The sequence below is a fragment of the Meleagris gallopavo genome, chromosome 6 (assembly GCF_000146605.3).
Source record: "Meleagris gallopavo isolate NT-WF06-2002-E0010 breed Aviagen turkey brand Nicholas breeding stock chromosome 6, Turkey_5.1, whole genome shotgun sequence".
Lineage (NCBI taxonomy): Eukaryota > Metazoa > Chordata > Aves > Galliformes > Phasianidae > Meleagris > Meleagris gallopavo.
Genome location: NC_015016.2, coordinates 46986299 through 47010928, shown reverse-complemented (window position 1 = coordinate 47010928; position 24630 = coordinate 46986299). Strand labels below are relative to the sequence as shown.

Here is a 24630-nt window from a genome sequence, read left to right as displayed (position 1 = left end):
AGGAAGATTACATTACAATGAAGATGCTATCCTGTGTTTAAGAAACTCAAACAAGATTTTGAAGCAATTAATACTACATTCTAAGGCACAACTGCAGCTTGCACAGGTGTCCTCGAACTAGCTTTAAAATAGCAGGCTGTGGTACCAGTAGATTCAGCTGTGTGAAGCTCTGGCTAGATGCATTCATAGTTTCCCAGTGGCTTAGAGAGCTTGATCCCTGTTTCTGGAGGCATGCATACCAATCTGTGGGTAGCATAAAGGTAGCACTGACACATCACACCTGGGACTACAGCACAGACAAAGACACTTAATGTCTTTGTGTCCACATAGGATGGTTATTCGTATTTCCTTGGCCACCTGGTTCACCATGAAGTAGAAGGATGATCAGAAATGCTTTAGCACTTACATATTCCAACTACAACACATTATAGTAACATTTTCTATATGCTCAAAAAGTAACATGGGCAAGATCCTGCAAAGATTCATGTAGTTATACTGCAGCTTTTTTCTCACAGCAGGACAGAACAGCAAACTGACCTCAGCTTGGGTGCAGGGCTCTAGCTGATGCTAATGGGAGGTTAAAAGAAAGCCAAAACCCTCATGGGGTGTGATGAATCTGCACAAACGAGCACCTGTTTCACACAAATACACCCCACTTGCAGACTAAGAGGCTGTAAAACCCAAGCACCAGGCCTGGTGCTGCTAAAACCTGGGCTGATATTCACTCAAAAGCAATCTAGAAGTGGTGAGAGAATCCCAGCGCTGTAACCTCAGTCTTTCCAACTCCTCTGCTTTTTTTCCCAGTATATGAAGGACCATGTCCCAGCAGATGAGAAACCATGTGTTTGGGTACATAGTTCAGTAGTCTACAAACAGCTACGTACTATTTGTGGGCAAGATTCATTTTTCCACATCCCTTACATGGCTGGTAAGGAGATTTGCTCAGGACTGAGCAATGGACAGAAGGGGTCACAGAGTATTTCTCAAAACAGAAGTGCCCAATATCCCAATACTTTCCTAGGGCTTGTCTTTCACAAATATTCCCTATTTCTGTCAACGACATCATTAGTCACAATCTCTCTCTACAGCATTTGAAAGAAAAACATGGAGCCCATAAATTGCTTTTGCTTGGTTACAGTTCCTTATTCACTGTAATCAACCGATCCCATGGCATTGGTCTTTTCCTTAAGGGGTTGAGCTGAACACTTCCTTGCAGAAGAACAAACAGATTAAACAGCTAACAGCAAACCAAGACTAGCAACCTGCAAGTAAACAAATTTACTACCACACTTTTATGTCAGCATGAAGCATTCACCTCTTTGTCTTCCAGCCTGATTAAATAGGTGTCCCTACTCTTCCCAAGAGACCAAGACTGCAAGCTTTCAAAGGCGACCTTGTCCTCAAATTTAGGGGTTCCCAAGCCTACTCTCATGGTTGGTCTGATGCCCCTGCATCTGCCAAGAGAAGCCCCAAGCTTTCTGCATGTACCCATCCTGCCAAGGGAGCAGTCTTTCTACACACCCACTGTTCTGCCATCACCAAGTGGGGAGAGAAGCCATTCCTCTTACTAATCCTTGTGAAGCTATTACAGCTACATAAGACATGCACATATTCGTCAATGCCTGCAGAGCCAGACTGCTAATTGAATATTTGCTCTTTATTTCTGCATACTGTGTAAAGAGTTATGAATGGTACTCATTCACGACTCTTCCTGACAGACAACTTATCTGAAGTGTATAAATAATATGACATTCCAACAAATAATTGATTTTTCCTGAACAATCATTGCTAACAGAGCTCTATATAAAATACATATTTATGTGTCTGAAATTAATACATGTGATTAGAGATGAATTGCTCTACTTTTTTCTTTTCTATTCTTTTCTTTTTTTTGCCAAGATCACATTATCTTCTTATTAGTCACTTTTCTGGAAGACTAAGAACTAAGTAATTTCTTACAAGGTAACAGTAAAAGCAAACAGCATCCTTCTAAACTGCAGCGCTTAAAATGAGGTTGCCTTTCTTGACCATTAAAATACAATACTGTACTACTTAGGGATATTTCAATGGATTTAATTGAGACATACAAAGGAAATCTTAGCTGTAGCATGTTTCCATTTATTCTGCCATGCAATACTTAAGCAATCAGTTCTGGGGTGACGTGGAGTCAGATGCTATCTTGTAGCCTTTTGCTGCACAACTGAGAAGCAGAAGAGCAACCATGCCACATCTCTTACAGGCTTTTTTCTGCTTTGCTGATGCTACTAAAACATCTGTGAAAATCTGCAATAGGCTCAGGGCTGTGTGAAATTATTTCTAGGTGTTCAAGAAACTGTCTTACAACTTGGGATTGTCTCAGTTCAAAAGTGTTTTAGCAATATCCCTTCTCTAGAGTGTCCTTAACAGCGCCTACTCTTGCTTGCTTCCTTCCCATACCTGTGGTTCAACAGCACTTGGCAAATTCCACCTCAGAGTATTAAGTCAAGAAACCTTTGTGGTTGGATAAGCACAGTGTGATGTGCAACCAAAAAAAAAGGAGATGCACCTTGTGCAGGGTTTTGCTTAGATTTGTGTTTTGCACCCCCATACAGTCGGTCTTCACTGGGAGCAGAATTTGGTTCAAAGAAACTCAGAAGGATAGAACCTTACCCATGTTTCCTAGTAAGCAGTTCAAATAATCCAGGATTTTTCTTGTGGGCAGTGCACAGAAATTGTTCAAGAAGATAAAGAAGATGGTTTACCAATAGAAAAATTAAGTGGCATTAGACGTTATGTGAAAGAGCTGATTTTCCCCCAGAATACCCCTAATGGCTTCTCATATCTAATGACTGTTTCTGTTAAATGTTTTTCAGGTTACCACACAATTTTTTGTAATCATAAAATATGATGCTTATAAAACAATAGATTACATATAGAAATGTGTGACAAAACAAAAAAAAAATACTAAGTCCTTACCATCTGTTTTCTTTGATTCATTTCCCACACTAGATTGATCTTTTTTGTCTGCCATACTGTCTTCCTTTATTTCACCTAGAATGAAGCAATAAGGGATACTATAAGCATTATAATGCAGACTGCAGTGTATTAATGCCTGTAACTCCATCAAATTTCAACATCCAAGAGAGATTTTCCGTAAGAGGAAATATCTGGATTCACGATGACCTAGGATTAACATAGTATCACAGAATAACGCAACACTCAGAGTTTATCTGACTTCAACAGAAAACCAAGCTTTACAATTTACTTTCAAATTTATTCTGCTAATACCCCTTTAAGTGCCCATGCAAACTCATACTCCTCCTCACTGCATATGCATCATTAAAACCTGAACACTACCTTCATCTCAAAATCAAGACTAAAAAATGTATGCTTTTAGAAGACTGAGTTAAGATCCTTTGAGGCTTTGTCATAGGTCTCTGCACTAAAGAACCATTTTAGATATCCTAAAAAGTCCTACCTCATTGGATCACACTTTCTCTTAACAGTTTTACTTATCCACAGAATCATTTACGCTGGTCTGCCTACACTGATATCAAGAAACAGACAAGCAACCTAGCACTGATCACTGGATTTAGAGTCTATGCAGCAAACCTGGAAGACAAGGTCTTTAGCAGTGCACCAGTTGATGCAGAACAAAAATGGGAATTAGGGCTGAAGTATATTTTAAGAAGTCAAGAAGGGTAACTGGGGTCCTTCTTATATTCTGTCCTCTATCAGTCTCACAGCAGAGCACAACAGACCTTCCCAGACCATCTCCCCACTGAAAAAGAATGTTCTGTTGCCAAATGTGACTATGAACTAAAATTTACTTCAAGGGACAGATATAGTAGAATGGGGCTCATTCAGCAGCAAAGGAGGTCTCCTTCCTGCAGATGTCCAGAGAAGTCCAATAGCAGCCCACACAGATGGGAGCAGACATCTCTTCCTTCACCCAAAAGAGAGCAGCAGTGAATTTGTAAGCCACATCTCAACATCAAAAAAACCCTGTAGAAAATCTCACTTCAGAATTTTGTAAATACGAAGTACATGGCTGTATAAATGTATAATAATACAGCTTATTCCAGCTGTATTATTATTTTTTGCTATTATTACCACTTCCTAGCCTTTGGATCAAGAACGTAGGGATGGCTATGTTAGAGAGGAACCAATCTGCCTTCAGAACAGTTACGGTCAATGAGTATGTATTTTTGAAACAGCTCAAAAAAGTGAAAATGTAGAGAAGCAAGGCCTGCCTCTTCTAAATTTGCCCTAACCACTGGAACAACTGTTATTCTTGGATGACAGAAAATTGGTTTCTCCCTCTCCAATTAATACTCTTCTAATAGAAAAGTGGTTTTGAAATCTTAAAACGTTTAGCAAGATGGAAAAAACATGTCCTGTTTTGTTCTCATTTAGAACAAAAACTTCCATGGTTTTCTTATTAAGGTCATTGTGTGGGTGAGAGAAAAATGAAAACAAGAAGACACGAGACAGACAGCAACTTCCTCAGCTTATTATACACTGCCATTGATTCGGGCTTCTTTGGAAAGTCCAAACTGAACAGAGAGGTATGAGCAGCTCCAGGTACTCCAGGTAGAACTGAGGTGTCTGCTTGAAAAAGATGGTCTCCACAAGGACACTGTATTCAAGATGAAATGAAAATGTACCTAGCAAGGCACAGAAGGCTTCTCACATTCCCATTGCATAAATGAGGCACTTGACCCTAAGTGTGTGCAGGCAAAGACGATGAACATGCACACACACGTTATTTCCCAGTTTGACATCTCTGAGAAAGCACAAAGGAAGTGAGCAGTGAGTGAAACTTCCAGCTCCTCTGACAACACAATTTTTGAACTTTCATTGAATATTTTTATGAATAGGAGACTTTTGAGTATTGTAATATCTACCATGCCATACTGCCAGTAGCAGAGCAGAACGATGATCGTAATGATCTTTCTGAAAGAGATTACAAAGGCAGAGGCAAATATGTCATGACGAGGTATTAACAGATGTAAAATAAAGGAAACTGCATGAACCCAGATATATGAATGTTAGATTTCATCAGTCTCCAAAGATTCTGCAGTGAGTGTAATTCATTAGGGCCTTCTCCCATAAATTAAAGAGCAGAATTTCGTGCCCTAAGGAAGACACTAATTTTCAAAAATCATTATAATTCCTTCCAAAGCATTTCAGACACCTGCAGCAGAGAGACATTGCAGAAAAAAGTACTGTCAAAATCACCAGAGCATACTTAGCCCTTATATTGTTAGAAGGCTGTAAAGTAAAGGATTTCAGGAGCAAAATCTGCTGCAGTCTAACTGGGATTTCACATCTTCAACCTTTTTGCTTCTTTGTGGGGCCCACTCTCATTCATTTACATAACATTGCTGGAGGAAAAATCCCATGTGTAACAGCATGACAACCTGGATCTACATAGTCCTTCCAATCTAAAAAAATCTAATGACAAAAGAATCACTGGGGAAGGCCTGAATCCAGTCGTACCAGGAGTACTTCAAACAGAATTCTTGCCTCAGCTGCCATCTAAGTCCACTGCCTTAGCCCAGGAATTTCAATGACTGTACAATTACTCATTTTTTTCCTAAGAGGATGCTTCAGAATCTCAGTGTTTTGCTGGTTTTGGACTGGCTGACGTTACCAAAATGATGAGAAATCACATGAGGCTGTACTGTCATTTTTTGCTAACAGCTTAGAAGAGCAAGGTTGGCGAGGGAAGGATAGTGAAATGGCCAATAGCCAACTGATCTGTTCTCAGGGACAGAATCAAATAAGACAATAAAGACCTGGGAGTGCAAATGAAAAATCCTAGTGCCCAGGTTATCTTTTCTTCAATCTTGCCAGTTGGAGAAAAGAGGAAAGCCAGAAATAGGCAAGTAATACATGTCAACTCCTGGCTATGTGGCTGGTGCCAGCTCAAGGTTTTTATGGTTTGGTTTTTATGAGAATGGGACACTCTGTGAAGATTATGACCTGTTATAGGGAGGGATGGGATCCACCTGTCTAGAAGAGGCAGGGCACCTTTGGCAGCAGGCTGGCCAAACTAGTGAAGCAGGCTTTAAAATGAAGGATTTGGGGGGTGGGGTTCAAGTGCTCCATTGCAACCAACTGGGAATAAGCCAAGCCTACCAGAACAGTGACAAATGTTCCTTAGCTGCCTCCTATGACCTAAGCCAGAAGGTCAGTCACCTCAAGAGCATGTATAACTATAGGGGATTCTTTTGCATCCCTCTAGGGAAACCTGCATCCTCTGCTCCTTTTCTCCTTGTTTACAAATACCTACAGGACTGGAAGCAAGTGGATGAGGCTGGGCTCTTTTCAGTGGTGCCCAGCAACAGGACAAGGGGCAGCAGGCACTAACTGGAACATAGCAAGTTCCAGTAAAAACATGAGGAAAAACTTGTTTACTTTGAGGGTGATAGAGCACTGGAACAATCTGCCCAGAGAGGCTGCAGAGTCTCCCTGTCTGGAGATATTCAAAACTCACCTGCACGTCTTCCTGTGCAAACTTTCCATAGGGAACTTGCTTTAGCAGGTGATTTGGACTTGATGATCTACAGAGGTTCCTTCCAACCCCTACAATTCCGTGATTCTGTGATTCACAGGTCTAATAACTTATTTTAATGTGGCATGCAATTTTCAATTCTTTTTCCACCTTTTCTAGGTGCAAAATATAATTATTTTAACTCACTAACAGGTTTTTGACAATAAATCTTTAAGAAAAGGCTCGTGTTTGCCCTAATAAAACAGAACAAATGTAGTATAAATAAAATGAAAACAGCAGAGAGGGGAAAAGAGCTGCTGTGCTAAAACATTTACATTCGAGAATCAGTTCAAAGATACCTTAAATTGGCCTTTGAAAGTGTTTATATCTTCAGCATCTCCTCTTTCAACTAACCAGTCAGTGAAGCTGTTCACTGAACCAAGATTGTTTCAGCTTTGAAGTGTACATCAAAACAAGCTGATTCATTTCCATGAGAAGAGTCTTATTGCCCTTTGCCAAAAGCATGAGGCAGACATTATGAGCTCCATCTTTTACAAAACAATAATTCTTGGAAGTACCAATGCTGAATTCTACGAAAAGGTTCTGCGCCCAGGACAACTTTTTTCACAACATCAACTGCTCCCATCCCATTACTGAGATGAAATACCACTTTTATGGTGGTATTCACCTTTCAGTAGAAGGAAAGAACTTACCATTCTGGACATGTTTCTCTTCTCTCGATGTGTGATGAGAATCCATTCCCTTATCTGTCCTAGGAGCACTTTTTCCTTGAGAAGCTTCATATCTGGTCACTCCAGTTTGCCCAGTCCCATTTAAGTGGGAATTTTCATTGGAATCTGAACTTTTGTTTTCCCCAAGATTTGGTTCTTTGCTGTTCTCCGTCTTTGCTGCTGTGGCATCTTCAGTTGGCTTCTCATCCTTTTCATCTGTTTTCTTTTCATCTGTTCCCTGATGAACACTTTCCTCTGCTTCTTTCTTAGCTTTTTCTTCTGCATCCTCAGCAAAGAGAGAAGCAAAACATGAAAAGTAATGATGATTATCAGTCAATTTTACAAGAAATACAATTCACACATGTAAATACTTCAGTTTTTACCTTCCAAACAGGTATTATTTAGATAAGTGTAGGAATTGACAAGGGAAAAAGAGCACAGGAGAACATTTAAGAAAGTACTCTGAAAAAAATACCCTGTGTTGGCCTACCTACATCATATGTACATGTATGTTTTTAACCATATGAGGTTCCCTTCTGAAAATGCAGTTCTTCAGAAAATTTAAGAGGTAAATTAAAAAGAGATATTAGCTCTGTAAGTATGTCTTTAGGGGTACAGAGGTTATACAGGATATACAGGAGTCAGTCAAATCACATTTAGTTTACCCTATCTGGCACCACATAATCCTAAACACTTTGAAAGTCTTGGTTCTTTGAAAATCCATTTTTTCTCCTTTTTCCAAGTTGCTTTCAATTCCAGCTTCCTAATCTCTTCATTTCTACTTACTGCTATAATTTCTTTACATCTCTGTCCCTTCTTACCAGACTAATACGTTACTATCAGTACCTGCTATTCCATTCCCAAAAGGGGAATGTGACCCAGAACACAACTACATCCCTTAATCATAGAATTAATTAATGAAGTGCTCGAGCTAAAAAACCTATGCGCAGGCAGAAACTCCATAATTTTCTTCTCTTTTCCATGATCAGAAAAGAATTAACTTGCAAAAGCAACTGAATAACTCAGCCCACACTCAATTTGGTGCCTTATTCAGCTTCAGGCTATATCTGTATCCATACTGACTTCAAGCATTCAGAAGTGACCGCACCGTGCTGCCCAGTATATCTCATTCTGCCTGCCTACAGGGTTTCTAGGTCTGCAATATCACAGCCCACCCATCCATCACCCTATTGTGGATAACCAATTGTAGTCTAATTGTGATAGGAATCACAAAGAGATGTATCTCCTGGTTTCTGAGACATTTTGTAAGCTGATAAGTAGACAAGAATATCCTGCAAATCACAGAATAAAGTCCAATTAGTCCAGTGGAAGCAATCTTGACACCTATAAGGAAGATGTTTTGGTCCTTACAGGAGCGGCAACTTAGCCAGAGAGCAGAAATTACAAAAAAAAAAAAACAAAAAAACAAAAACAAACAAACAAACAACAATGGTGTCTCCTCAAATATTTCTTATGAGTGAACCAGAAACAGTTTTGAGAACAATGTACCAATGGGTTACAAATGAGAAAGGTGAAAGCTGTCTGTATAAGAAATGTCAATTTGTATTTCCTTGTCAGCAGCTAGCTAAAGTTAATTAATTTTTAAATGAATAAATTATGGCTCACATGAAAATATAATTAAATTAGATATGCACCTCCCTGGCTTTACTAATCATTCTTGAAATCAACGGTAGCTCGCATAGACAGCTTTCTGGGAGTCTGATGGTATTTAGCTCCCTTTATTCTGAGGATCTGAAAATAAACCAAGATGCTGCATTCTGCACCCGAACCACAAGAGAGAGATTCAGCTCAGGAAACCAGGGCTTGCTACAGCACTGCTGGTTAGCACCTCCATGAGCTTCCCTGCACCATTAGACAGGCCTTTCAATTAGAGAGGACAGATCTGCTTTGGCAAATAGAGAACTAAGCCAAGTCTTCCATTGGTCATAAAGCCCAAACTGCATAATGTATTACAATCAAACTCCTTCCATTTGTATGAAATACAACAACTCCATTAAATAATGGGTTTAGTAACAAGCATTCAGCTCAGAGGAGACACTGTACCACAGTTTCATGAAGAAATAAATGTAATCAAATTCTGACTTTGTTTTCTCCAAAGCACATCTAAATGACTCCAGGGCACTTTCAGTTGCATGACACTTTGGATGCTTGGTCTGCTTCCAAGCTCACAATCAATGCAGACTTTATATTCTGCAGTCCTGCACAGATTTGTGATATCATGAGCAGAAGCAGCAAACTTCCTAAATTCTCATCCAATGTAACATTGCAAATATGAAGCCAGACCTGAATCCAGAATATCATGGTATTTTTACCGGACATATTATTCCTATCTCTTTCAATCTTAACAGTAAACAATTGATAACACGTCTCTCAAAATCCTTTTCCTGCTATTTTTGCACACGCTCTGAGTCTGACTCATGACCTTAGGGGGCTTCCCTTAGAGTTCCTTTTTTCCTCCTATTGTCCAAATCCTCTCTGTTATCTACACTCACATCACACAGAAGCATGTAAGGTACAGATGAGTCACAATATTCCTATCTTTCCAAATTCAGTGTAAGCTGTTGACCTAGAGAAGCAGATTCTTTCAAACTAGCAGTGCTTACTTGGAGAATAATTTGATTGAAGATGAGTTTGAAGTAGAAGAGGTCAAAAGAATTTTTTATTCTTTCACTAAGAAGCCTGGATGTTACCTTTGGTGGCTTGTGCTTTCCATTTCTCCCGGTTCTGTTGCACCACCTCAGTCCAGGTGGCTTTAAAACATTTGAAGTCCACAGTGAGTATGGAGCAGTTGAGTGAGGCACTTCCTTCTGACCCAGTGCTCTTGACACTTGATCTCTTAACTTCAGAGGGACTAATGCTATTCAGACTGGGACACAAGATCACAAAACATAACAGAAATCAGTATCTAATGCATCCTAACACAGCTAAGAAATTATTACTCTAAATCTAGATAACACCCAAAGAAGAAGAAAGGAAAGATAACCTTGAATCCTCCACAATTCCCTCCCTCCCTCTAGCCCCACGGCAATCAATGTTAAAGCAAGCAGCACAATCTGAGCCAGCATTAGAAATAATGGACTGCTCTGCTCTCCCTAATCGTTGGTAGACACGATTCCTTACAAAGAGAATCACACAAAGTGGTTCTTTGTTGTGCATCTCCACTCCCTGACTGGAGAGTCAGACAAACTTAGAAATTCAGCATGTCAAAGGAGGAGTCTCCTCAAATTCACCTGTTGGAGTCATTAGACACAGAACTGCTGTACACCAGCATCCATCCAGGGTTTGATGACGTCATTTAAAGCTGAAATAGGCACTCATTTCAGTTACAGACCTAGCAGTTCTCTTTCAAGGAGAGGCATGTCATAGCGCATATTTTAATAAAGGCAGCAAGATAACTGATATAGAAAGATATTAGTGGTTGCCCTGAATGTAACAGTCCAAGAATAAAGAATATGCTTGGGAAAAAAATCCTGATTTGGAGGCTTCACTCTAAGCAGTACAAACCATGAATCCCAAGACATGTCTTATTCATGAAATTACTGAAGTAGCAGATTCTCTACAACAGCAGAAGGGGACGAATGGGCCAAGACTCCTTATATCCAAGCTGCAGGTGAATTCTGGTGATAATTCACACATTTGAATAACTCTAAATAAGCGCTCCTTATACTTCCCAACCCTCTTTAATTACAACGTGGTTATACTTCCATATTCCTAGAAATGAGTGCTTCTCAACGACACTACCTACTTTCTGTTTTGACATTAGTGAAGGAGAGAGCACTTAAATTCACCTGACTACATGGCTACACCCACTTGCATTCAGTGCCTCTGGAGGCTTGGCTCCATTTCCAAGAGGGCCAGCCTCCCTCTATGCCCTGCCTTGGGTTGGGGTTTCCCTTCAAAACAATCACATCACTAGGTGAGCTGGCAATGTGGATAGCAAGCTTTACACCACATGGCAGACATACACTGTGGAGGGATGGATTCACCAGGGGATCTGGATGCAAAAGCGACACATGTGCCCTGAAGGGAGAGGACATATGGTTGTTCACCTGGAACGTCTGAACCCAGACATGCCAGAACGGGAAGCTTCATCTATGAGCGGTGTCACAATCTTCTCAGTCATATCAGTCAGCACAGTAAAAGTGGGTTCCACGATGAAATCAATGAAACCTGAACGGAAATGCAAGCACAGTCAAGAAGGTGAAATAATGATTTATGTGAAGTCACTGCATCAGCGATCTCAGACAAACTCATTCTAAAAGTGCAAGGTAGTTGAGCACACTTCTAGTTCCATTTCCCTTGCCTGATTTGCTTGATTTTTTTCTATACTTCTAAAATATCGGCTGCTCACATTTTCATACTTGGCATAATTAAAAACATTACTTCCAAGTTCTCAGAATTTCATACTAACATTTTGTAAATTTGAGAAAAAAACCACGCGTTACTGAACCTTCAGTCTTACACAAGCATCCAAACCACGTGCTTCCGTAACTTTGATATACTCTTATGCAAACTTAAGGGAAAATATCACTTTTCCTCCCATGTTGTTAATCAAAAATGCATGCAGTATAAAGCCATAGCAGGAAACTGTGTGCAGATAACCTTGGGGAACTTCATACAATTTTTAAAAACAGTGCAAATTTTACTGAGAACAGTGTGTCACAGGAACCCAGAGGATACTGAGAATTTGATTTAAGTGTGTGTGTCTGCCTGTCTTTATGTCTCTTCTAATCTCCTTCAATTTTTTTTTTTTACTTCTTAGTGACCAAAGAAATCCAAGTCATCGATGCAAATCTCTGATATAATACGTACAACTGGGTCACTAACTCCAGCAATTGGGTGGTGGGATCACTTGCTGAGATACTTGACATTAGTGCATAAACACAAGCTCTTGTCTTAAGCGTTGGATCTAAGAAATATAATAAGCTTTCCCTGGGAGAAATCTCATTAACAGATGCAGATGGAGGTGGCACAAGGGACCAAAATAGGTGAAAAAACCTTGTGACCTAGAAGAACTTTTTTGATAAAATTGAAGCAAGGGTAATAAAGTTATTTCTGTACTGAAGCAGAGTGTGTATGGTAATTTTCCCTGCTTCCTATAGACTGAATACATTATTCAATTATGTAATCTTTAAATAGATATTATAATAATATTGGGAAACTTATCTTGCTATCACAGAAACAAAACTTGGGACTTCATTATGAGGGCTGATCTGAAATTGATGCCTCTTATTTTATTACGTTGGCCCACAATACCAAAGGCAGATGTTGGTGATATGGCAGAAGGGACTGAACCTTCCAGTCAGTATTCTGTTAAAGTTTCTTGCCTTGCGACAGATGGCAGCATATGGCATCTGACATGAACGTGTGCATGAAGCAAAGCTGGCACTGACTTCTTCCACATGGAAAAAAATGACACATTGACATTCATCAACACTTGCTGAACATTTATGGAGACCAAACAGTGGATGTCACCACAGTGAGGCAGTGGGTGATGTGTTTCCACAGCAGCAACAGTGGCAGTGGGTCACCTCTGCTGGTGCAGACTTTTATGAATGCAGCACGATGGCTCTTTCAGCAGCTCATCACTGTTGCAAATGCATACCTCATGGTAGTGACAGTGTTGAGAAATAGTGTTTTGTCGCTGAGAATGCACTCCATCAAATAGGGTTATTGTGCTCTTTGTATCTGTTTTGGTTTCCATGGAAATAAAGCGGAGGCATTACTTCCAGAGCAATCTGAGTAGCAATTATGTAATTTATACTATAATCCCAAACCACCCTTCAGTATTCTCTTTCTTCTTACCTAAAGACACTGTGATTTAAACTCAAAATAATTAACCCAGATTTAAAACTTATTAATGGTGTAGCTTAAGACCAATTCACCATCATCCTTCTTTTTGAAAAGAATGAGTGAAGTAAATATTTCTGTACCCCAGCGACTAGGAAGAAAAAAGATGATAAACTGAACTGATCACTAGCATTAGTAAGTTTTAAAACTAAGGTTCTTTGTTTGATATTTGTTTTAAAAAATATATTAGTTTTAATATTGAACAATTGATCTGTAAATTAAAGAAACAAGGGAATGAGACTTTATGTTGAGGAAATTTTTGCTTCATTTTTATAGAAAGAGTGCATGCTGGAAAGTCTTCTGTCCACATTTATGAAATCCCTTTGTTAATAAAAATGCCTGCCCGCTGTTTGTGGCATCTGCACTCAACTTTCAGCAGCAAACCAGCAACTACAAACAAGCCAAGCCACCAGAACAGGATTTCTAGGCTCTGTCCCTGGCAATATCAGTAGCACAATTTTATTTAACGAAGTATAGATGGTTTTGTTTGTTTATTTGTTTCATTTGTAGAAACTCACGGCTGCTCACTGCACGATTTGGAATTCAAAAGGAACTTGCTTCTGCAAAGAAATGCAGTAATTACTAACCCAGTGAACAGCCTGTTGAGACTGTTGATCAAATAAATAAATGAATAGGATCAGACTATTTCTCTGAGAATCTACCTTACAACTGTGAAAGCCTTGCCTCAGCAGAGAGGCAGAACATGTAAGACATTTTGATCTAACAAAGGAGGCGTTACAGACAGATAATGCCAATATACACAGCAGAGAAATGAAAACATGATGCCAGAAGCCAAGGATTATGGACAATGACCTATTAGTGTCAACGGATTACAAAACCGCACGAAAGAATACAGTGACAAATAGCATTTAATTAAATAAGGCTGCCTTTATGCACCGACAGAGTGCCGCTTTTATAAAGTGTAATTATCCTGGTGATGGTTTAATTCATCGTTAATTTTGCAGCAGCTTGACACAAATACATCCACATATAGAAGTTTCTTGGCTCTCCTGGCCTTCTGGAGTCAAAAAGCATGAAAGAGGAGGACAAGGCAAATTGGTTTCTAAGCACACTGAGCTTATCAGAGCTCAGAAGGACACGCAGGAAGCTCAGCTCCTCTTCCCTGTAAGGTGTGAGGGACATATTTGAAAGCTGCTAGAACCACCGTGAAAGATAAGTCCAAATGTGGCTTTTCCTCCATACCAGCCACAGAGAGGTCATCTTCTCCCATAGCAACAGGCATAGTCTGCACAGGAATCTTCAACATGGGTTTTAGCTCATACTGAAGCTCTTCAAGTTAGCTGTTGCTTCCCTCCAGTGAGCCACTGGCAAAATTTAAGTCTTCTCAGGGGTTGTGTTGTGCTGTATACACATACACACCTTTCTGGGGTACTGTTTCAGAGGGGTACAGTCTAGAAATTTGGCAGCCAGTTTGGGTTTGTTCAGGGCTTTTCAAGTTCAGATTGTTGCATGAACTGCCTAAGCTTGTAGAGCCAGAAAAATCTGGAATGAAGTCCAACTAAGGGAGTGGCTGCCTAACGAGAACAATGAAATAATTTTAAACAAGAAACAACTCTGAGCCACAGATGTGAATCTGTACTTTCCTAAGTTTGGGGATGTATTTGTTTTGTTCTTTGGCCAGCTCAGGAGGCAGCTGAGAAATTTCGTACTTCAAATTCTTCTCTTGATTGCTCTCCTTGAATACATTTGTTTTCTTCCTGCTTCTGGACTCAGTTCCCTTATACTGAGAGTCAGCATTATCTGTCTTTTCTTCTTCCATTTGGCACTCTGTTCTCCAGTCATGGATAGATAACATTTTTCACTAGCTTTGTGGGTATAAATATCTACCCATAAATCCACCTTTTCTTCTGAAGTTCTCTTTTTTTGCTTCTAGCCATCAGAACATGTCTACTTCAGTTAACTCCTCTTGACTTCTCCCCAGCTATCAAGCTCACTGTTTTCCCGTCCTATTTTTCTTTCACTAATTGGAGGAGATGTTTGGGTAGAGTGCACTCTCAGTAAATTCACAGATGACACAAAAATGGAGGGAGTGGCTGACTCATCAGAGGAATCGTGACAGGCTGAAGAGGTGAGCTGGCAAGAATCTCGTGAAGTCCTGCACCTCCTATCTAGCAGAATCATAGAATGACTTGAATTGAAAGGGTCCTCAGTGATCATCTAGTTCAATCCCCTCTGCCACAGGCAGGATTTCCAACTGCTAGATCAAGCAGTAAATCAGGTTGCCTGGTCTTGAATGCCTCCAGTGCATCCACAGTGCATCCACAACCTCTCTGGAAAGCATGTTCCAGCACCTCACCAATGTTTTCATTGAGAGGAAAAACTTACCCCTGACATCTGATCTAAATCTTCTCTCCTTTAGTTGAACACCATTCCCCTTTGTCCTATCACTATCTACACACGTAAAAAAATTCCCTCCTGTTTATAATCTCCCTTTAAACACAGGAAGGACACAATGAGGTCTTCCTGGAGTTTTCTCTGCTCCAGACTGAACAAGACAAGTTCCCTCAACCTTTCTTCATAAGAGAGGTGCTCCAGTCCTCTGGTCCTCCTCGTGGCCCTCCTCTGGACCCTCTCCAAAAGCTCCACATCTTTCCTGTGGATGATGAACAATTCCAGGCACCCAGCTGAGAAGCAGATCTGCAGAGAAGGACTGAGGGGTCCTGGCGACCACCCAGTTGAACATGAGTTAGCAATGTGCCCTTGCTATCGTGCCCAGTTCTGGGCCTCCCATTACAAGAGAAATGGGGATATACAGGAGAAGAGTCCAACACAGGGTCACCAAGATGGTCAAGGGACAGGAGTACCTCTGCTATGAGCTGGGACCACTCAGTTTGGAGAAGACTCAGGAGAGATTTTTAAAAAGCCTATGAACAACTGAAGGGAGACTGCAAAGAGGACAGAATCAGGCTCATTTCAGTGGTGCCCAGTGCAAGGACAGGAGGCTCACAGTGGAAAACAAAAGGTTAGATCAGAACATCAGAAAGCACTTTTTAACTGTGCAGGTGATGGAGCACTGGAATAGGATGCCCAGAGAGGTTTTGAAGTCCCTCCTCAAAAATCACCTAGATGTGGTCCTGGGAAACCTGCTCTTGATGTTCCTGCCCGAACAGAGGTTGGACCAGATGGACCCAGATGGCTCCTTCCCATCTCAGCCATTCTGCAACCCCGTGATTTTGCAAGAGAGAGAGAAAGTGCTATTAGTGAGTCTGTAAAAAGATCTCTGCTTCTGAATGAATGAAGTTGAAAATGGTTTGCTATTTCTTTGGCTTCTGTGCAAAATATTGGTTGGCTTTGAGCACTGAGAGGGAAAGGGTGGGGAAAATAAGTGAAAAAACAAACAAACAAATGAAAAATACAACAGTTTTTGCCCAGGTCATCAAAAGGACTGACATTATGTTTCCATATCCTCTAAGAAAATTCACAACACAATGCCATGTGCACCTTATATCCAGTGCTCAGAAAACCACAAAATAATGTCATAACTGGGCACTGCAGTCAGTTCTGCAGTCACATCAGAAGTAACTCTACTGCAAGGAAACACCACCATAAATTTAATGGCGCCTCAGCTTTGAATTGTTGATCTGGAGAAAATACCACTGCACTTTATTACTTCTTCTCTATAACCTAGTTTCAAATAGTGAGAGATCACTGTAACCTCCGTGCCACAAGGAGAAATAAGTTTTATGGCTTCAAGTTGCATCAGGACAGATTCAGGTTGGGCATTAGGAAAAACTTCTCTGAAACAGTGGACAGGCTCTGGAATGGCTGCCTAAAAGGTGGTGGACTCACCATCCCTGGAGGTGTTCAAGGAACATTTAGATGTTGTACGGAGGGACATTTAGTGGGAAATATTGGTAACAGGTGGATGGTTGGACTGGATGATCTTGGAGGTCTTTCCAACCTTGGTGATTCTATGATTCTGTGATTCTAAGTTTTGTTTTTAAGATGCTACTTACAGTGCACCAAAAGGGACATACCTATTTGAGACTGAGCAACCATAGTGGACTTGCGGTCACACAGTGGAGAGAAGGGAAGCCCTAGTTCAGCTTCTTTGTCACCCTGGAGAAAAAAAAAAAAAGAGAATAAATTAGAACAAGGCATTGAACTTTGATATCTTAGGTCAGTGCTGTAAAAGCAACCCATTTTACTTTCTTTAGCGAAGTAGGTTTTATATACGTGCATTTTTGTAAACACAGATTATTTACAGAGAATTTAATCTGTTTGGAGATTCTCTTTGGAGCTATCTGGAAAACTAAGAAGAACACCGTCCTTGGAACAAACCTTTCAAGAGAAAACGTCAGTATCGTGATTGATCCTTCAGGATTTACACTTGCTTGCATGCTTTTTTTCCTTTTATCTTTCTGATAAGGAATTCACAGGTCATGGCTGGCCACATACAGATTACATTTTTTGTCCAAAGGAAACACTGATACTGTTAACATTTTATGTAAGAGCTAAAGAACAAAGGTACAAACATGATTCCAGCCCTCACAACTGACAGTCCTTTCTTAACATCACAAGACGGTGTGGAAGATCAAGTGTTACAAAACCCATTTCTTCCAGTCATTTAAGCTGCATATTCACACCAAGCTTGCTTCAGTCACACTATTATAAATCGCTTGAGGCTGATAGGATACATAGGATGACAGCTGCAGTAATCCCCAGTGAGCATTCAAACTTAAACAGCCTGTTAAATGTACCAGAGAATCAATTCTTTAAATCAGCAACTCACTTTAACTGTGCTGAACTTCATGCCATTATTCTGACTAATGTCAAATGGAAGTCAAAATAGCCAGCAAACAAATTAGAGAAAAACTGTAGGCACAAGAATCACTGAACAGGTTTTTTCTTTGTTATTATTATAACATACATCAAAAGAAGGAAGAAGTCCTGTTAGAGGTTAGAGCTTTGGGTGAAACAACAGTTTTCTCCTGCTTTATGTTAAGAGTCTGATGTACAAATTTTAGGGTAAGCCAGAAACCAAACACAGAAATATTTTGAAGTAACCTTCTATTATCGTGTCTGCCACACCTCTCGGGAAAAGCACTTTTCAGTACCAGCTCTTATCTAATCATCACTTTTCTCTTACTCCTCGTGCCTCTTACAAACCCCAGCACTTAATTCTCTTTAGCACAGAGCCCCTAACAGCCTTCCTGACTGCTCAAAGACATACATGACTTTTAAGCTGTTCAGGCAGATCCTTTATGGATAGCTAAACTGCTAGGTAAAACATGCAAGATATTTCCTTTATGAGATCTTTATTCCAGCTGCTGAAAATCAATCAATAAAATTGTAAAATTGTATTCAAAAGCAGCATTAACATCTACAAACACGCGTAGTTCATGCGTGAGAGGGAGGGAGACCTGTGTCACATCACTGCAGAATTGGAAACCAAGAGCATTAGAAACCCATACTGATTCAGGTTAAGTGAGTCTTCGTGCTTCATAACATACACAACAAAAAATGTGGAAGAGCATCTGCACTTGAAGAGCATAAAGAAATAAATACCTAAACTGAAACCAGCCTACTTTCTTAGTCCCCTCTGGCTAGTGGCACTTCTCAGCTCAAACACAGAAAATAGTGCATGTTAATCTTCTGCTACCACGTAGGGAAGTATGTATTTATCCATCTACTAACTTGAATGAACAAGTCTACTTTTCATGGTAAACATAAGGTCTTTCCCAAAAAGGGAGTTAATACTTCATTGTAATTTAGAACTAGAATACAAGTTTAATGCAATGCTTTGCTTTATCTAGACATGGAGGCATTTGTCAATCAAAATTGAAGCATGATTTGTTGTTCAGCTGTCCTTGTGAAAACATAAAATTATTTTGCCTTCATTGCACATGTAAAGCAGATCCAAACCTGGCCTTTTTGTGTTCTTACAGTCAGCTAATCTTAATTCCCTCATCAATCTTTTAGGGTACACAGCAATGGTATATTTTATCAGATCTAGTATCCTTCTGAGCTATAAGAGAATAAGCATGTCCAGTGGCAGACTCTTCTCTAAAATGCATGTGAAAATCTTCCTCATTACATGAGTCCTCTGTGTGGTAACACAGAGATAGATGCAGGCACGATTTTCCTGCTTCCACCCAGTAAACCCATTCTTGCTTTGAAAAACAAACTTAAGGATTCATTTCAAAGCAAATCTTTGCAAGGTCCTTATTAAGAAGGGATTCCCACAATGCCTTTAAAGCAGATGTCATTCAAAAAACTGGTTAAAAATTGGTAAGGATAATGGACTTCTTTATGTCTACTCCAAAAATATAGGTACAGCTTTATAACATGTAACTACCTAAATGTGTTTTCTATGGTTTATTAGCTAAGCAGACATCATATATTCTATCTTTTTCAAGTTAGAAAGAAATACTGATTCCATAAAAATAGTTAGCCTGGCTTAGCAAGCCACATTAGAACTTCTCCTATGCAGGTAATATTTCTATCTATAGGCAGTGTATCAGACACTGCCTCTCCAAGAGACCTGATAGGCAGTGCTACTGTACCAGACAAAAAAGCTTCCTATCATTTAGGATGCTCTTGAGAAAATTAGAGAAGAAAGAAAATACACATTCACATTTTCTTACTTGCCCAATCCTCTGTGCTGCCAAAACACAGAAGAATTCTCCAGCTTTACCTGTCTGAAGAACTCCTCTAGCAGAGACATGGTCCAGCGGTGATGGAGGTCCCAGGCCTTGGCTGGATGACTGATATCTGCTGTATGCAACAACAGTGATAAGGCTTTCGGCTTGTCAATTCTGAAAATCCAAAGGATCAAACAAGTTAATCGCCTGCACTTGCAGTGGAGAATGACAAAAATCTTACTTACAAAGGGAAATAAGGCCAGAGTCTTTGGCCAGGATATTAATGGAGTATTTCTGTGTTCATAAAACCTGACAACCGTGAAAGGTTGACTAATTTCTCCAACATACACCACTCCTATTGTAACAAAGACATTAAGAAGTATAAAGAGAAACTTTGCTCAGCTTTGATGAGCTCCTTTCCAGGCTCACTTCTTTGTGCAATCAGACTGAAGAGTCACTATGCTCCCTATTTCATCTGTGCTGCATTTTATGCAGGTCAGAAGAGAGTTCATCTTACTGTAAGTAGTAAACAGGATCTGCTCTCAGGGATGGTGATGACTTTGCACAGTAAGTATGCTTCACTGTTAGGAAACTGGAGTGAAGCTGGCAATTTCTTAAGACTATAACCTGAGAGGCTAGCCCAAGAACTCAGTAAATACTGTTTGCTTGGGATGAGTAATTTTTCAGTTTTCAATTCCAGCTTTTGACTGCCCAAAATAGTTGGAAGAGCTGTAGCTTCAGAGAGGACCAAGTGGTGAGCCACACTCTGATCTGATACAGATATAATTCTAAAGGGTGCTGGACAGATCTGTGTCTGGAGTGAAAAAAAGAGAGGACCATCACTAAGAATAGCATTACGAGAACTTTGTGGAGAAGGCTGTGGACAAAATATTACAACTTCTACTGGTGTACTGTGGAAAAAAAAAAAAAAGGCCTTCTCCATAATGCTCCATCTGTTCTTTTCCAGCCTCCCCTTGATGCATCTCAGATTGTTTTCGTCTTTCCCCTTGTTATGGAGCAGGCCCCTTGCCATGGTGGCTGCTGCTACCATCTGCAGAAAGACAATGCCTTGATTGTGTTTTGTAGATCCCTGAGTCCTACTCAGTTGGTAGAAGTTATTCAGTTGGATCATGTCCTTGATGTTACCCTCATATACGAAGGAAAATGACTAGGGAAGCTTACCCCAACACAGTGACCTTTGCAAGCTTTGGTCCACCAACACAGAATGGAGATGTGTGTGTAGGTAGTGCTTGTCCACTCTTAAGTGAATTCACTCAAAATTCAACAGCAGAAAAAGAATTGAGGTGCACATCAAGGAGAGTGAGAGCCTCTGGAGAGGTGCTTTTGAAGTTAACCATAATGGCAAAGCACAAGCTGAAATGAAGCTCCTCAGTGCACAGTGCTGTGAAGTGACTCACCCTTCTGGCTGCTGCAGAGCATTCTTCATGGCTTTGATTTGCTGGAAGTGACAGGACATATCGGTGGCTAACACCATCTCAATCACCAGAGCTCTGAACTCCCTTTTGAATGGCATCACGATGAGAGAAGCAAGGAGAAAAACACAAAAACCAGCTTCAGACACACTCCAGCTTCTCTTGTTATCTGCACATTTACTAACAGCATTCCTGATTTCTTATGTCACTCTTTCAGGTTGAGGGAGAAAGATTAATGATTTTCTACAAACAAAACAGTGGAAGGGCTGCAAATGAAGCCATGTGGCTTCATTTGTGAAGAGTATCATTATCAGTACACTTCCCTTCTCACTTAAGAACAAATCTTTTGAATTTATTTCTTTATAAAGCATTCTTAGAATAAAGCAAACAGACTTTTTAAAGATTTGGCATGAATCAGGTGAATTTCTGAACTTGTATTTCTATCCAGTTAACTAAAACTGGTCAAAACCTTTACTGAAAGTTTAGCTGTATTATTAAGGAAAAAAGAACATGTTGAAAAACAACATGTTAAAAAGCATCTCCTAGTAAATATAATGTATCTATACATTCAAAAGTTCTGAGAACTACTTCCCTGACATTGCTCATTCAAACTATTCCTGCACAAATTTTTGTTAAACAAACTTTTCAGGATCTTAGGAATTCCTTTGAAGATAGTGTGGATGTCCTGGAAATTTTAAAATATCAGAACTCTTTGATCTAGCATACAATATAAATTTCTTTTTTCTTTCTTCAATTCAGCTGCTCATGGCTTAATAGAATAGCCCAAGGTTAGCTTACCAGCTAAGGATTTGGGATATTCAGAAATGGATCAGTTTTCATTCAAAAATAAAAGTTACCATTCTTTTCATGAATCCTTCATGAAGAAGACAGTCTATTTTGGGCATGTCTCTCCTGCCTTTAGTGGCTGTACTCAAGTTCTAGCCCCAGGCCACCCACTGCTTAGAGACCCAAAACCTCGGTGCCTACTCAATCCCATGGGTGTCACACAACATGCCCCCCCAAGAGTTCTGCACACACATTAAAATTGCATCAGTTGTCCTCACTCTCCCCACAGCAAACCTACCTCCTCCTCATCACCCTCAAGTACAAGCACTTGCAACAGCAATCAGAGAAATTACAGAGTGGTTGGAAACAAGCTTAATTAAATTATTTTTGCTGGTCCTGGTCAGTTCCCTGGTCTGGTACATTCTCAGCAACAAAAATCTCTCTGTTAATACAAAGGAGAGGAGAAACTGCTTCTTTTAGCAAAAGTGCTGGCAAATGGCAGCTTAAAACATTTGTGGAACAAGGGCGGGAATCCCAAGAACTGGAGAGCAAGTCAATGTACTCTAAGCCAGAGACAAAGCAAAAGCCAGAGTGGATGACAGAAAATGTGGGCTGAAATGCAAGTTTAACATAATGCAGCCAAGAGTACAACAACAAAGTCATAATTTAATGGGAAAACCAACAGATTCCTGATGAACACACGCATCTATCATGTCTGTACTTTTCCACAACGCTATTAGAAACTTCTGTGCTCCAGAGAAATTTGAAAATACTTTAAATAGTGCTTTTGCAAGCAGCCCAATAAATCAGAGCAATATGCATTAAAATCGAGTGGTCTAAATAGTTAATCTCGATACAAGACTCAAAAGTTTGTGGTAACGAAACTACAATCATGTGAAAGTGCTCACTATTAGGATATTAAGGACCTGGGAGTGGGTTTTCTTGCCTGTCCCCTCAACTGAAGATCCCTTGTGGACGCAAAGTCTGTTTTACAGATCCAGCTGTGGTGCTTGTCTGACTAATTGGGGATTTTAATAGTTCTAATTACATTTTCAGATGTTTTATCTCATGGCAGATAAACATTTCCCCAAGGCCAGAAGCCAGCAGCCACGGAGACACCATTCTCACATCTATAACCTATCCCTAAGAAAAAGTACTAAGTTAGAGTTTATCATCAAATCTGATAACTTTCCCATGTCCTTTAACAGCCCTGCAGAATTAGGGAAAGCTACAATTAGATGGAGAGAGCGGTGCCAGGAAAAGCAATTTGGAGAAGAGGAAAACCTGGAGTGAATTTCCCGTGTCATTGCTGCTACACAAATGTCCTGCAGGTGATGCCCATGAAAACATGGTATCTGGCACAGTTCTGTCATCAAGAACAGTTGCATGGTATCTGTACTACTGACTGCTGAGTTAGACAAGACTCTGGATGACTTTGCATCTAAATTCTTCCAAGTCTTGCACTGATCTCCATTTGGCAAACATCCGTATTTGCTCTTAAGAATAACTACTACATGCCTTTACCTTTTTTGACTCAAAGAACATGATGTCATTTTATTGGACATTTTGCTGGATGCGTCTTTGCTCCATATTAGTGTTCACCTCAGAGACACATTCCAGCAAAAGGCTCCCATCTCCATGCATACGAGGGAAAAGGACAGGAAAATGACTGCTTTAGATCACCTAATCCCTATGCTAAAGAATAGGTAAGATCTCCTGTAGTGAGATATTTCACCCAGTTTACGTAATATAAGCCTTTATTCCCAGGAAAATTAATGGAAGAAGGAAAAATGCTACCTTCAAGGAAGCATTTTCAATGGCTGACACACACTAAAGGTGTAATATTCAGAATAAGCATGCATCCATCCTGAATACAGAGAAAAAAATTTACAAGAAAAGTTTGTGATTATGCAGCCACGTATCTGCTATTACATACAAAAGAAGACTTTGACTAAAGTTGTCTTCGTTTAGAACCATTCCAGGTTTCTCACTGCAGACTCTAAAGGAATAACACTGATTGACAAAGAGGACTCAAAATTATCTGAGGAAAAAAAGCCCAAGCAGCTTTACTGACACAATCAGTTTTGCATGAAAGGTCACTTCCTAAAGCTGCACTCTGATTCAGAGTTTCAGAGTTAAACATTTTCCAGATGCATTTTTAATCTGGTACTTGACAGTAAAGGGCTTGCACTAAGTATACTCTATTTCAATAAACTACATGGAAATTATTAGCAATGAACTACAGAGCCAGAAAATACATCTTTAGTCATATCTTGGAAAGCATCTGTTCACTTTGCAGTTTGCTTTCTTAAATCATTGTGATCTGTTCTTCATACAGTTTCTTCCTTTACTTGCTAATGACTTGCACAAATGGGATTCATCAAATGAGGCAACTCACTTTCAAATATTTAACAAGGAGAGTAAAACAGTTTAAGTCCTAGTAAGCATTCATCTTTCCTCTTCACTGTAGCAAAAGAAATCTCTTTCAGTCTCATCAGCTTCCCCTAAAAAACCTATATGCATTTCTAGAGCTAGCTATCACAGCTAGAACAATCTCCTGTATTTCCTTCCTGTGAATACAGTCCTGAACTAGATGACCAAACAACACAAAACTGATGAAATCCACATATATATCACAGAATCATAGGATGGCCTGGGTTGAAAAGGACCACAATGATCATCCAGTTCCAACCCCCTGCTATGTGCAGGGTCACCAACCACCAGCC

At 39.9% G+C, this 24630-nt stretch overlaps 1 protein-coding gene across 6 annotated transcripts in view; it reads right to left on the bottom strand.

The window, feature by feature from the left end:
• The window catches only part of PDE1C (phosphodiesterase 1C), a 311651-nt gene that overhangs the window by 27262 nt on the left and 259759 nt on the right, over positions 1-24630 (bottom strand). For all 6 annotated transcript variants that reach the window (XM_010713053.3, XM_010713055.3, XM_010713056.3 and 3 more), the window contains 7 exons: positions 21104-21205; positions 19739-19859; positions 17079-17160; positions 11280-11400; positions 9921-10096; positions 7192-7488; positions 2956-3030 (listed from right to left, as the gene is read on the bottom strand). In XM_010713053.3, the coding sequence (XP_010711355.1) occupies positions 2956-3030; positions 7192-7488; positions 9921-10096; positions 11280-11400; positions 17079-17160; positions 19739-19859; positions 21104-21205 (974 nt within the window). The remainder of the gene's footprint in view (positions 1-2955; positions 3031-7191; positions 7489-9920; positions 10097-11279; positions 11401-17078; positions 17161-19738; positions 19860-21103; positions 21206-24630) is intronic.